Source organism: Seriola dumerili, unplaced genomic scaffold (genome assembly GCF_002260705.1).
Source record: "Seriola dumerili isolate Sdu_G_001 unplaced genomic scaffold, Sdu_1.0 BDQW01000025.1, whole genome shotgun sequence".
In the NCBI taxonomy this organism is placed as follows: Eukaryota; Metazoa; Chordata; class Actinopteri; order Carangiformes; family Carangidae; genus Seriola; species Seriola dumerili.
Window position 1 is genome coordinate 13778907 of NW_019174280.1, and position 13084 is coordinate 13791990.

A 13084-nucleotide genomic window follows, 5' to 3' on the forward strand; every position below is an offset into this window, starting at 1 on the left:
AAACAAATTTATTCCTGTCTACTGAACTCTGCAAAGTTGCAAGAGAATGCATGCACGAACGGGAAAATACTCTCAAAAACCCATAAACGTATGGTATTAAACTCAAACAGTGCATTTCTAAAGACTGAGGTAGAATGCAAATTGACAGCCAGACAATTTTATGGTTCAAACAAAAAACCCATAAACGTACAGTTCCAGTTTGATGAGCTACAATTTCAATAAAACTGTATTAGAAGTAGAGGCTCTTTTGAAACATTAATCTTCTTCCCTAACCAGTGCTTCTCTTGCATTCAAACACTTGATATTAGAGGTATATTTTTGACTGCTTTAGTCTTTGGGTTTTACATCTAGAAAGCACTAAATCTGTGTTATATTTTCCCCACTTTTCAATAAGACGCTGAAGGACATGTTACCTGAAGTAGGGGACTTGCAGCGGTCCTCTGATGTGGCTGAGCCCTCGTTGATGTCGCATAGACCTGCAGCAGAGATCACACACTTAAACCTCTTAATTACTGCCACACATACTGCCAAGTCTGACGGAACTTCAGATTACACCACGTCTTTGGAGACTGGACAAGATCATATGTTCATATGGATGATTTCCACGTCTAATGTTCTCTTCATTCAGCAAGAAAACTGATCACCAGACCAGCCCATGAAAAACTGTGCTTCACTCACACATTAAATGTATGATTTAGCACAACTTCAATTATTCCTCACCCATTTGTAAGACTAATTCCTCCCTTTGCTGCTTGCGCGTTTGTGTGTGAGTGTGTGCATGTGTGTGTGTGTGTGTGTGACATTGTCCTTTGAGGCAGAAAGCCAAGCAGACAGCAGTCCCTGCTGGCAGAGAAACACAGCTGGATGCCTGATTACTGCTCACACTCGCCAAGCTCTGACAGGTGCCAGCCCACTGCTCACCAGTCAGTGACACCAGATGCTCTGTGTGTACTGTGTGTGCTGTGTGTGTGTGTGTGTGTGTGTGTGTGTGTGTGTGTGTGTGTGTGTGTGCATACACTATCGTAAATATCAAAAAGAAGTCCCTCAGTATGCACACACACACACACACACACACACAGCCTCCTAATTCATCCATCAACTTTTGCTTAAGTATGGGCAGTGCATCATCATGACACTGCGGCATCGTCTACGTAGCTGCACTGCCGCTGTCTACCACATGGTGGCAGCGTGTCCATACTGAAAGCATCCTATTATCCATCAGTGGTACTGTGTAGCTGCAGTGGCGATATGTGTAAAAGGGATGGGCTGTGAGAGAGAGAGAGAGAGACAGAGAGAGGCAGATGGACAAAGAGAGAAAGTCGCCCAAAGTAAGAGTGCGCATTTGTGTTGTTAAATTGCTCCGTCGTGTGTCAACCGTATGAAGTCAGGGTAGCAGCGTTTGTAGATGCAACGTGTGCTGTTCTACGACTTCATTCATTCTCATATTCGGATCAGTTCACGGATAAGTTCAAGGATGCTGGACCTGTGGGGGTTCTGGAGTCTCAGTAATCATTGCTAGTAAGCTCCAGTGGCAAAAACAAGTCATAATGTTCAATGCGAGACTGATTATCATTCTAACCCAGACCTTCAGTGAAAACACACTGTGAATACTTGTATATTAAATCTGATTTTCGTTGACAAGTGGTATTTGATGTTCTGTGCAATTTTCCCAGATTGTTACATTTTGCCTTTAAGACAAGAGACGTGAAGAGGATGGTGCATTAATGGTCACTGAAGAAAACTACAGGGAACTAAGATAAAGAATCATGTACAGTATTTCAGTATTGTAAAGTTTAAAAAAACTGGAGCTTGTTCTTGCTGAAAGAACAGATAAGCTGGACCATATAAGATTAATGGCTTTAGTAGCTGGACATTAACAAACATTAAGCAATAATACAAAAAATGGAAAGTCCATAAAATGTTTCTAATACTATATGAAATGGCCACGCCTATGTTCACTGGCAATGAGGATGTTACTCACGCTAATGCAGTGCTTGATACACATTATTCGATTTACATACGTAACTTAATGACAGCACTATCAATGTAAGAGCCATTTGGTCCTTTAACTGTGTGTGTATGTGCACAAAACAGAAGGACTTGAGTTAATGACTATGGCTGCTGAGTGTGAAGGAATAAAAAATATCTTGCTCATCCCAGAGTGACTTGGAAGTCTGGTGTGCAGCCACTTAGCTGTTGAGTTTGGATGTGTGATTAGTCAGCTGTGGACATAAATGAACAGCGAGTTACATCTTGTAGTTTCACTATATTGAAGGAAGGAAGCAAAAAAAAAAACCCTTCTACTGTTTTATGCGTTCAGAAAAGTTTTGTTAAAAGTTTTCTTTTTCTTTCATTACCTCCAGAAGGCTGTCGCGTCTTTCTTGGCGACCGGGGCTGTCTCTGGTAGGGGTCATTGGAGCCGTAAAGCTCGACCGTCCCCAAGTTCAGCACTACTGTCTTCTGGATGTAGTCCACCACCGCCAGACCGTTACTGTTGCCAAACACCACTCTGGGGAGGGGTGACAGAGTCGAGGAGGAAGTGGAAGAAGCAGGAGGGAGAAGGGGGGAGGTGTTCAGACAAGGATGAAAAGGCAGAAAGATAAAGTGACTTTATGAGATTTGATTTGGTTTTGTTTTTTTCGAGCTGTTAGTTTTCCTGCTGTGTCAAATACAAAATTGTATCCACATCCACTTTGCATATTTTGTCCTTGCAAGATGTTCTTTAGTTATTTTATATTTTAGCTTCAGATGAAACAGTATTTTATCACTATCTTTACAGAAGAGACTTCCATTTGATTCTAGTTCTGACTGAGATGTTACTGTGTGTGTACTTACAGGCCGTAGGAGGAATTGAGCGCCAGACTTGTGATCTGCTGAGGAGGCTCTCCACTCACCCACACTAACTGGACCACCAAGTCTACCTGGTAACCTGGAGACTGCTTCAGAGGAGTACTGCGCACTCTGGACAGAGGAAGACAGAGTGGAATGGAGAGGAACAGAGACAGCAAGAAAAAAACAGAAAGGAGGGGAGACAGAAGTGAGAGAGGCAAAAACTAAAAAAAAAAAAAAGATTTCATAAAGAGAATGAGAAGTAGTGCAGCTGCAGTCCTGAAGCAGTTGCGTGTGTTGAGGGTCTGGCTTGAGTGGTTGCAAGGGGATGATGGGGAGGCTGAGGCTGAGAATGCTTCAGGCGCTGACTAAGTCTGTGCAAGTGTGCTTGAGGCAAAAGGCAAGAGTCTTGTGTGTATGAGTATGTGTGTGCAAGCATTCCCGGTGCTTATGAGAGTTTATGCAAGTGCTTCTGTATGTGTGTGTGTGTGTGTGTGTGTGTGTGTGTTCCATACTTGAGGCAGGGCACGTTGCCTCCGTCAGAGTTGTTGCTGCTGGTGGGGGGGTGTGAAGGTGGGCCGCTTGTCTGAGGGGAGGCACCGGGTGTTGGAAGCGCCGATGTCTGCTCCCCGCCTCCACCCCCGCCGTCTGGAGACTCTATGTCATTCAGCTCGTACTGCATTCGCACTTCTAGTAGCTGTATGAGACAACGCATAGGTGCGCATGAGAACATCGACACGCAAGATGTTAGCAAATTTGTAAAAGAGGAGATCAGAAAACTCATATTACAGATACAAAACTCTTTAAAAACAAGGACGAGGATGAGAAAAGTCAAACGAGCGTATGTGACACCCGCATCACTTTGATGATAGAGATTCGTTTGATGTGTGTGTGTGTGTGTGTGTGTGTGTGTGTAGGAAGATTGAGAGTCAAAGAGGTCCTCCAATACTGAAATATCCCCTCCCTTCTAAGTCCTCCTTCAGGCTACTTCTCTGTAACCTCCGCCTTCACACTGACACACGCACATCACCTAAACTCACTCACACACACGCATGCACACAATGCTCACAAGCTCCTCTCTTTTTGCATTCCGTCAGTCTCATTAGCCCCACCGACATGTGGGAGTGAAGAGCAATCAGTGTCCTTCTTCAGACTCTCACTCCCGCCTGTCTCTTTCCTCTTCTACCTTCATTTGTGCAAGGTTACAGAGAGGTGTTTGACCTTGTGCAAAGGGAAGGTTGTTCTCCTAATTACAGCCCGCTACCACTGCGTATCTACTCCTGATCCACATCCCAGTCACACTCTGAGAGCGTAGGAAAAAGTGTCTAAAAATTTCTCTGACACATCCATCAGCACTGGCAGTCACCCACAGAAAAACTGCGAGGCTTCTGCTAACTGCTAAGTGGTTGATTTGAATCCATCTCCTTCAATAGCTGTTGCCAAAGAGCTCTTAAGCAGGGCACTGGAGCCTACAGGTTTACCTCTGGCTATAAGCTCAGCTTGTTTTGGAGAACAAAACATTTGGATATTTAGGACAAACAGTGCTGAACACGTAAAGGGCACCAGCTTGAAAAAAAAAAAAAAAAAAATTAAAATTCATTAACAGACCTGCAAGTAAAAACACATCACAGTACTGCCCACGGGTACAGCACTTTGATTGACAAGTGATCTCTGTGAAGTCTAGAGCATCAGCAACACAAAAATGATGCCAAAATCATAAATAAACAAAGTATCTTGCTGGTAACCACTCTAACACTCCACTGCTCCGACGACCAAACGGCAGAAACTAAGCATATACGTGCACATCTGTCTCACTTGTAATATAGGAGCTGTGAGCCTGCACTCGCAGATTAAACACCGTTCCTCTTTATGTCATTAAACACGGACTCCCATCACACCCCCATAAGCATTTACGTCGCTATCAAGGCAGATTATAATGACGTTCTCACTTTGCTTGTTCACTGCACCGTCTGTTGGCATGGCAACCATATACTGCCTTTGACTCGGCAGATCTTTGAGTGCGCGCGCGCATGTGTGTGTTTGTGCATATGTCTCACACCATCTTAGAGCAGCAGAAAGAGTGAGTGCTGATGGCAAATAATAACAAACAGGAAAATGTAATTCTTGATGAACAGCTGCAGAGTTACATCCCGTGTTCTCGCCCATGCTTCTGTGTGTGTGTTTGTGTGTGTAACGGTCTTAAAATGAAAAGAGAAGGGAAAATAGATGTGTTTTTAGTAATTGTTTGAAAAAAAAAAAAAAAAAAAAAGATGTTACCCACCTGCACCACCTCAGTAGTTACTTCCAGCTTGCTGAAGCGGTAGATGATAACATTGGCTGACACCCCGGCCACACACAGCATCCGGCTTTCAGGGCACCAGGCCATAATCTGAATAGCAAAGGGGTCTTCATCTGACACATCCGTGCTGCCCTTGTCTTCCTTGGACCGGTTTCTGTCAAACACCTTGGCTGTTTTGAGCTTATAGAGCACCTGGAGCATTACTAGAGAAAAAAAGGTGTCAGAAAATATCAGTTGCAATCCAGGGTCATCAGACATAGATATAAAATGTGGCTCTGAAAAGTATGAAATCAGAGGCTATGTGGTGCTTTGAACTTGAAATAATGAATTATTATTACAAGACAAAACATTACAAGTTGTTCCATGAGATTTCCTGTCCTTTATCTACCATTTCTATTTCAAATTTTAATTGGAGCTCAAAATGTCCTTTGCTGTCTGCTGTTTGTCTGAAAATTCCAGACAATAATTAATTAAAAATTGTAAAGAATAAATAAAGTTTAGCCGCTGAGAGGACTCACTTGCAGAAGCATCCCAGAACTTCACGGTTCCATCAGCATGCCTGCGTATTGAAGGGAGAAGAAAGAAAAACAAGAGAGAAAGACCATGAGATGAGTTTAAATTTGCTACCTGCTGTCTCACAATTTCACAGATAAAAGTTAAAAATGCAGTTTTGTAAGTGACATCTCTAGAATATCGATTTTACTCACAAAAACATTTTTGAATTACTCTGCTGTTCTACGGCACTTGCAACAAAAATCTGATGTCCATGTAGAAAATCAAAACAAATTAAATATATTCAAACCAAAACATTTTGTTTAGTCTCCAATTTTCTCCTTTAGAATAACTAAGTATACTATATGGCCAAAAGTATATGGACATCCTTGTCCACATACTTTTTTGTACTTTTGATCTGGGGCTGTTTTTAATGTTTAAGGCCCCTTAGTCCCAACTCTGGGAAATCGTAATGCTGCATCATACAGTGATATTTTGGACAATAGCGTGCTTCCAACTTCGTGGCAGCAATTTAGGGAAAGTCCTTTCCTGTTTCAACATGACAATGCCTCCTGCGCACACAAGTGGCGTCCATAAAGAAAACGCTTTCCCAGGTTTGGTGTAGAAGAATTCGACTGGCCGGCACAAAGCCATGACCTCAACCCAATCCGACACCTGAGCCAGGCCTTGTCGCTCGGCATCAGTGCCAGACCTCGCTAAAGCTCTTGTGACTGAATGGGAGCAAATCTCTGCAGAACAGGTTCCAAAATCGTGCGGAGAGCCTTCCCAGAAAAGCAGAGGCTGTTACGACAACACATTAGCGCCCACGGATTTGGCATGACGTGTTTGCCAATCACGTGAATCAAGTGAAATGTTCATATGTCGACACAATTTTGGCCATTTAGCGTAAATTCACTTGGTTATCCACATATTGATAACTGCCCTAAAAATGAATTGAACACATGTGTAATGAGTGTGCACAGGATTACACTCATCAGCAGGCGATAGACCCGACAGCTTCTCCATTTTATAATGTCACAGAAAAGAACACTGTCAGAAAATAACACGTATTTTGGTTGTCTTTTTTTTTTTTTTTTCTTCACTCCTCATTGTTTTTGTTGCCAATTCAGCTGAGTGGATTGGGAGGGAAATATTTTGCAGGCTGTTGCACTCTTAGAGAGACAGAGAGAGAGAGAGAAACCTGGACAGAATAGTAATACATCATGAGAGAGGGAGGAAGGAGAGGAGCGAGAGCCTCCTACTGCCAGACCCATACCTCAATGTCACTTCTTCAGCGTGTGTGTTGCGTTAAAAACGCCCCTTCTCCTCTTGTTGACAGCTTAGTGTGGCGATAATAAACATCAAAATGGAACAAAGTGCACATGATTGGAGAGTATAAAGCCCTACAGTAAATGTTTTAACACAGGCTCCTCTGCTGCATTGACCTGACAGTGCAGGAGAGGTGAAAGTAATTGAGTTGCGGCGAGACGATAATGATAATGCTAATGAAATCAGTATTGTCTTACCCAGTGATGATGATCTCTGGGTAGCTTTGTGTGCCTTGACCCCAGTTTCCACCACTAATAGGCCATTCCTGCTTAGACAACAGACACAGACACACACACACACACACATTGCATTAGAGAGAATGAGAGAGTACAGGAAGGAGTACAGCTTTGTCAATAAACAGCGTGTCAATAGAAACATTGATTTTAGGGAAAAGATGGCGCGATAAAACTGTGAATGTGTGAGCGCGCATGGGAAAAAAGCAGGCAGGAAATCCTCTGTGTACGTCTTGCAATTATACAGAAGATTATACACCTCGATGAGTGTGTGTGTTGCCATCTGAAAGTGTGTGTGTGTGTGTGTGTGTGTGTGTTGGTGGGGGGTTTTGGTTTTGAACACATCGAGACATACAAAGGTCACCAGGATGACTCATGGTGATCTTTATGTGAGAAAGCCCTCCTGCAGCTCAGCCAGGCCTTCGCTAACAAAAAAAAAAAAAAAAAAAAAAGTAGGAAAAGCAGGGACACCAGGCAGCCAGTTTGGGTCAGTACATGCTGACATTTCCGACAGAAAGCTAGAACAAGGTGACAGAGAAAAGAACATAGACATGCATAATGGCTGAAAGAGCAGGGGGTCTGTCTTAGATGATACAGGGATAAGAGAGGAGAATGAGAGGAGAGAGGAGGTGTGCAGAAGGAGTGGTGGATCGTTAGGTAATATGACACTATTATATACTCCATTTGGCTTCACGGAAACATTGAGAAATATACTTTAGTACCACTAATACAAATTAATGTACTATGTGGAGTGACGTATTAAAGTGTCCTTTATCGTGTAAGCTTGTTGTTCTTGGTGTACGGCAGGATGGTTCGAGGGTGTAGTGTGCAACATTGAATTTTTCTCATTTAGGATTTTAGCTCTTTTATGGCACTGCTACACACAACATGAAAGAAAATTCCAATTTTGGGATAATATTGCATTTTCATACATTAAAGGTGTGTGTGTGTGTGTTCAAAGAGTTCTTTTGTGAGTGAAGTAGTTGTAATTTGTTGCTTAAATAAGTACACTCCATGATGACGCAGAGCAGTTAGCGATTTCTGTAGCAGCACAGTCTCACTTTTTTTAACAGGTCCGCAATTTCATGGCAATTTCCCATGAAGTTTCCCAGAAAGAACTACAGTGTGTAATTTGGTACAAGGTGTAGAAACAAGACTGTGGGCTTTATTTTTCTGAAATAGAGCGCAGATGCAAACGCAAGCAAACTCTCCAAGCACAAACATAAATGGGTATGACCAGCAACTTGCGCAACCAGGCGCAGCTGGGTGCAGCGTAGATCAGAGGCTGAATACATTATTAGAAAGAGGAATACAGAAGCAGGAGGTAGAGTAGAGGGAGAAAGCCTGAGGTCTCTCACAAAGAAAACACCCCAAATATTATTATACATCGCCCCGAATACACTGTCAATGGTAGAATTAACAGGCAGCTGATGTATAATGGTGCAGCAGCTGCAGGAATATCAACAGGGCTGGTTATAGTTACAAGCTTAATGATTTAAACTTTTAAACTTCTGCATGTTTGAAAACATTCATCTACCTGTTAGTATTTCAAAAAACGCACAAGGTCAGTTAATATAAAATCCCAGTTTCTCATTTAAAGATTTAAATATGTAATGAATATATCAGAGCTGTGCCAGCAGCATGTAAAGTAAGCAGGATTCTGGAGAGGCGTGAATGTGCACTTATGCCACTGAGTTGGTTCCGAGCAGAGGGAAATACATGTGAACGCAGTGCACTGGAATTATGGAGGGTGTCTCCGCTCCTGAATGAACTATCAGTGCCTTCATTTTTATAATTTATTATCATGCACCTTTAGCCTTGACTGTCCAGCAGCAGCTCTGCGCCTATAACTCTGGGCCAGGTGTTATATTAACGGGTCAAGTCGGGTTTGGAATTGACTTATTAACTGCACAGCAGGTCAGTTAAACATGGGAATGTGTAAAATTTGTCTACAGGAATTATGGAGAATGATTTCTGAATATTTCTATTTTGGCTTCCTCAGCAGTAATAAATAAAAAAAAAAAAAAAAAGGTCATCAGTAAACAATAGGATGCGGTGTTACAGCATACAGTAGAGGTTTCCTATATAGTACATGTACCTTTTTACTGTAGCCCTGTCGTTTCTGCCGCGAGCCAACAGAGTAAAGTGCAGGTATGAGGTCCACAGGGCAGTCGGCAAAGTACTCGCAGCAGGTCACAGGAGACTCGTGGATAGTCAGAGGATAGGGGTTCTCGAATATGGGGTAACTGTGAACAAGAGAGCACAGACAGAGTCATTCTTCATTAAATCATTCTGTCTTCAGGATCAGTGCGTTAGTCTCATCCAGTCCCGCATGCAAACTAGAGAATAAGATTCACGACAGTAAGTTATACCGTGATGTAAAGTAGAGGCAATAAAGATAATATATAATAAAGATAACAAGCACTAATAGGTCAACTGCGATATGTGATTTAAAAGTCAGACTCACCCATTTTGTGCAAGGTCGATCACCACTAAATCCTTTTCCAGAAGGACCACCACAGCATAAGGTTCCTGAAAATCTGCACAGAGACAAGCCATTCATCAGGCCAGACTTTAAGTGGTTCTGTAATTTCTTGAGAGAGAACTCCCCTGGAACCTGCAAACCACAGGGGAGGAATTTCCCAGACTTTATATGGCAAATGTTATTATCATATCTGTGCCCTGAAGATGTGAGGGCAGGAATGCTTAACGCTTTAAAATTTATTAATCTATGTGATTTATAACTGTGGGGGATATTGCTCTGGTTAAATATTTGTATGAATCTTATTCAGGAGTAGAATTTCATATGCCACCTTACGACGAGTCTCCCTGTAATAGATTTTAAACTCTTGTAATGAATGTAACGGCATCATCTACAGCGGCACAGCGGTGGAGCCAGGACAGATTTCACCATGCTGCTCAGTAAACTACATCATGTCTCCTGTCCTACTCCGGCATTATAAAAGCGATAAGACTCAAGGTACGCTTGTCTTAGAGGCGAATACTAATATATCGAATACTAATATATCCAGCTAACCAGAACATTTTTTAGTGAATGCATGCAAAGATTGCTCCACTTTCATAGATTCACACTGATCACATGCCCAGAGGAAAGTTGGCCAGAACTGTTTTCTGCTGACAGCCACTTAACTGGAGCAGCTGGGGGGTTAAACACATGGCTAAAGGGCACCTTGACAAAACTGATGGGAAAGGAAGGAAATACAAGATTGCCTTTCTAACCTCAAATCACCTGCTGCCCTCAAGCTTTGTCTGGGTCCACTGCAGTAATAAAGCACAGGACTTTGCATTATGTATAGACAGTTGCTACCGTTCCCCTTTTTTATTTTGGATATTTGATCTGGAAATAGCCTCACACACCCTACTGTTCAGGAATATGTACTATTTGAGGTGTGTGGGTGTAAAATGGTGTTGGGAGAACAATCTGTTGTTCAGTGTGGCAGGTCCCAGACTGTCAGAGTACACCAAGGTTAAAACACTTTGACAACTGTTGTCGCCACACATCTCACTCTCTTGCTCCTTTCACCTCCCCGGCGCTGGCCTTACAAGTGATCCACATTCTGCTGTGAATCGTTATGCAACTTCACATCACTGTCGCCATGTCTGTCACTTTCAGGATTTGGGAGCAGGGAATAGCGACTATAATTATGGCCCCCTTCACTGCTAATTTAGCTAAAGATCCAAAGAAATCACAAATCAGCTAATCAAAGGGTTTTTTTTCTATGATAAAGAGAAAGAAGGATGCTTAGGAGAGCAGGGGGGTGAATCAAAGTGTAAAGCTGATGGCTGGAAAACCAAAACAATGAGCTAAAAGACAGAAAAATTGCAACTTAAGTAATTAATTGATTATAGCAGCTTTAAGCTTTAAAAATACAGAATAAAAGTAACTAACCTTTATTTCCAACAAGGTGGGAAAACAAGTGTTTTGTCTGAAAGCTAAGCTAAATTTAGTTTAAAAACACTTCAGTTTTAATGAGTCTTTGTCCGAGTATTGTACATCTCTCCTACTTCTTCTGCCTGTACTAGCATGTGTTTTAATCAGATACTTTGTCTTTATGCCATTTGTTGTCACAATGGTGTGCACATTGCATCATCTTCAGCCACATCATCATGGATTACCAGCCTCCTGTACACTTACACTAACACTGGTTTAAGCGTGTGCACACACACACACACACTATCAGCCAGACATGTATTGTGTAATCCAAAGACCCAGTAATGTCCATTATCCAGATGAAATCAGCTGGTGGTGACATCAGGTTGCCAGTGATATAATGAAGTCACCATTGTTATATAACTCACTAATCCTTCCTGTAGCTGTATATGCACCAGATAACCCTGCACCACAGTTTACATACTGGATTACATACACACAGGGTCCCATACCATTCATCTCCACTCTGGCTTGTTTTAGCTGTTGACGCGTCAATACAGGAAATAAGACAATAATTTAATTTAGATGGAAGGTGACTGTGTACAAAAAGATGAAATGAAAATGTAATATTCTGTGTGTTGGATAATGAAACTGAAATAGGATCCTTCCCCTTGGGAAATTTCATATTTATTACAGAAACACACAAACACAAGGGCAAGCAATCCAACATAATTAAAAAACAGAAAGGTGTGTGTGTGCATAAGTGTAATGCATTGCCAGAAAGGAGGATATGATGGTAATCCCCATACAGACATGCACACCACAAAGACACACTTACCATTAGGGTATGGTGTCTCACAGAGTGTGAGGAAATCTACTATAGGATAGTCCATCTCCAGCACAGCGGTACTCTTCCCATGCATTACCGTCAGACAAGGCCGCCGGCCCACCGTGTCGTAGGACAGACCACCAGACAGGATTATGAAGGGCTCCCTGGAATACACACACACACACGCACGCACGCACGCACGCACGCACGCACGCACGCACGCACGCACGTACGCACACACACACACACACACACACACACACACACACACACACACACACACACACAAAAGCATAGGCATAAAAATTGACTGTTTTTTATATAGAGGGCTTTTTATTTAAGAAGATACATTAAAGCAGGTAACCATCATGACATTATGGATTTGCCATTTGCCACCAATTACCAGAAAGAATGAGTTAATCTGACTACATATAAACTTGAAAAAAGAATACTTATTATTGCAAAAGATTTTTTTCTGTAGTGACTGTGAAGTGCACTCTGAGGTGTCCCGACACACAAAAATAATAACAGGGCTGAAGCTGAAGAAGCAGGTTAAGAGAAGTGGCGTTGCCTTCCTTCTGTACCAAAACACCTCCAAGTATATTATCACTTACATAGGAAATAACAACCTAATGGCTAAGGCTAAAGAAAGCCTGTTGCTAAGAAATTGGTTGGTTCTGCTGGATTGACATAAGACTGAGTTGTGGGCGGTCCTTGTCTAAGGTACATGCACATTTGTAACTCACATTGCCGCTGCAACAGCTTTAAAACCCTGTAAATACCTTTGTTGTGTCTTTTGCAACAAGTGGGTATAATTAAGCACGATCTCACCCAAGCATATGTGCATATGTGTAAGTGTGTAAGTGTATGTCATTGTGTGTATATGAGAGAGAGAGAGAGGGAGAGAGTGAGGGACCCTACCCATTTCTAGTGGTTTTGTACTCCACTTTGAGAATGGGTTTACAAGGCTCTGGCTTCTTCCCGTCCTTGGGCTGTTTTCCTAAAATAGCACAGACAGAAGTTACTTCAGTTTGCCAGTTCACTCCCATTTCACCGCCTCTCTTTTCTTGTTTCTCCTGTCATCTCAACCCCCTCCCCCCTTAAGCTGCACTTAAAACACAGCTCGAAAAGAGAAGCGAGACAATAATAAAGGCCTATACATCAGAGAGGAGAAAGAAATG

At 42.3% G+C, this 13084-nt stretch overlaps 1 protein-coding gene across 2 annotated transcripts in view; it reads right to left on the bottom strand.

Annotated features, from left to right (window-relative positions):
- LOC111216310 (syntaxin-binding protein 5-like) overlaps nt 1–13084 on the bottom strand; it is an 88514-nt gene that overhangs the window by 11911 nt on the left and 63519 nt on the right. For both annotated transcript variants that reach the window (XM_022737804.1, XM_022737803.1), the window contains exons 9-19: nt 12825–12903; nt 11913–12067; nt 9650–9722; nt 9281–9428; nt 7147–7214; nt 5647–5687; nt 5111–5331; nt 3345–3526; nt 2836–2961; nt 2358–2509; nt 414–476 (exon numbers count right to left, since the gene is read on the bottom strand). In XM_022737804.1, coding sequence (XP_022593525.1) covers nt 414–476; nt 2358–2509; nt 2836–2961; nt 3345–3526; nt 5111–5331; nt 5647–5687; nt 7147–7214; nt 9281–9428; nt 9650–9722; nt 11913–12067; nt 12825–12903 — 1308 coding nt within the window. The remainder of the gene's footprint in view (nt 1–413; nt 477–2357; nt 2510–2835; nt 2962–3344; nt 3527–5110; nt 5332–5646; nt 5688–7146; nt 7215–9280; nt 9429–9649; nt 9723–11912; nt 12068–12824; nt 12904–13084) is intronic.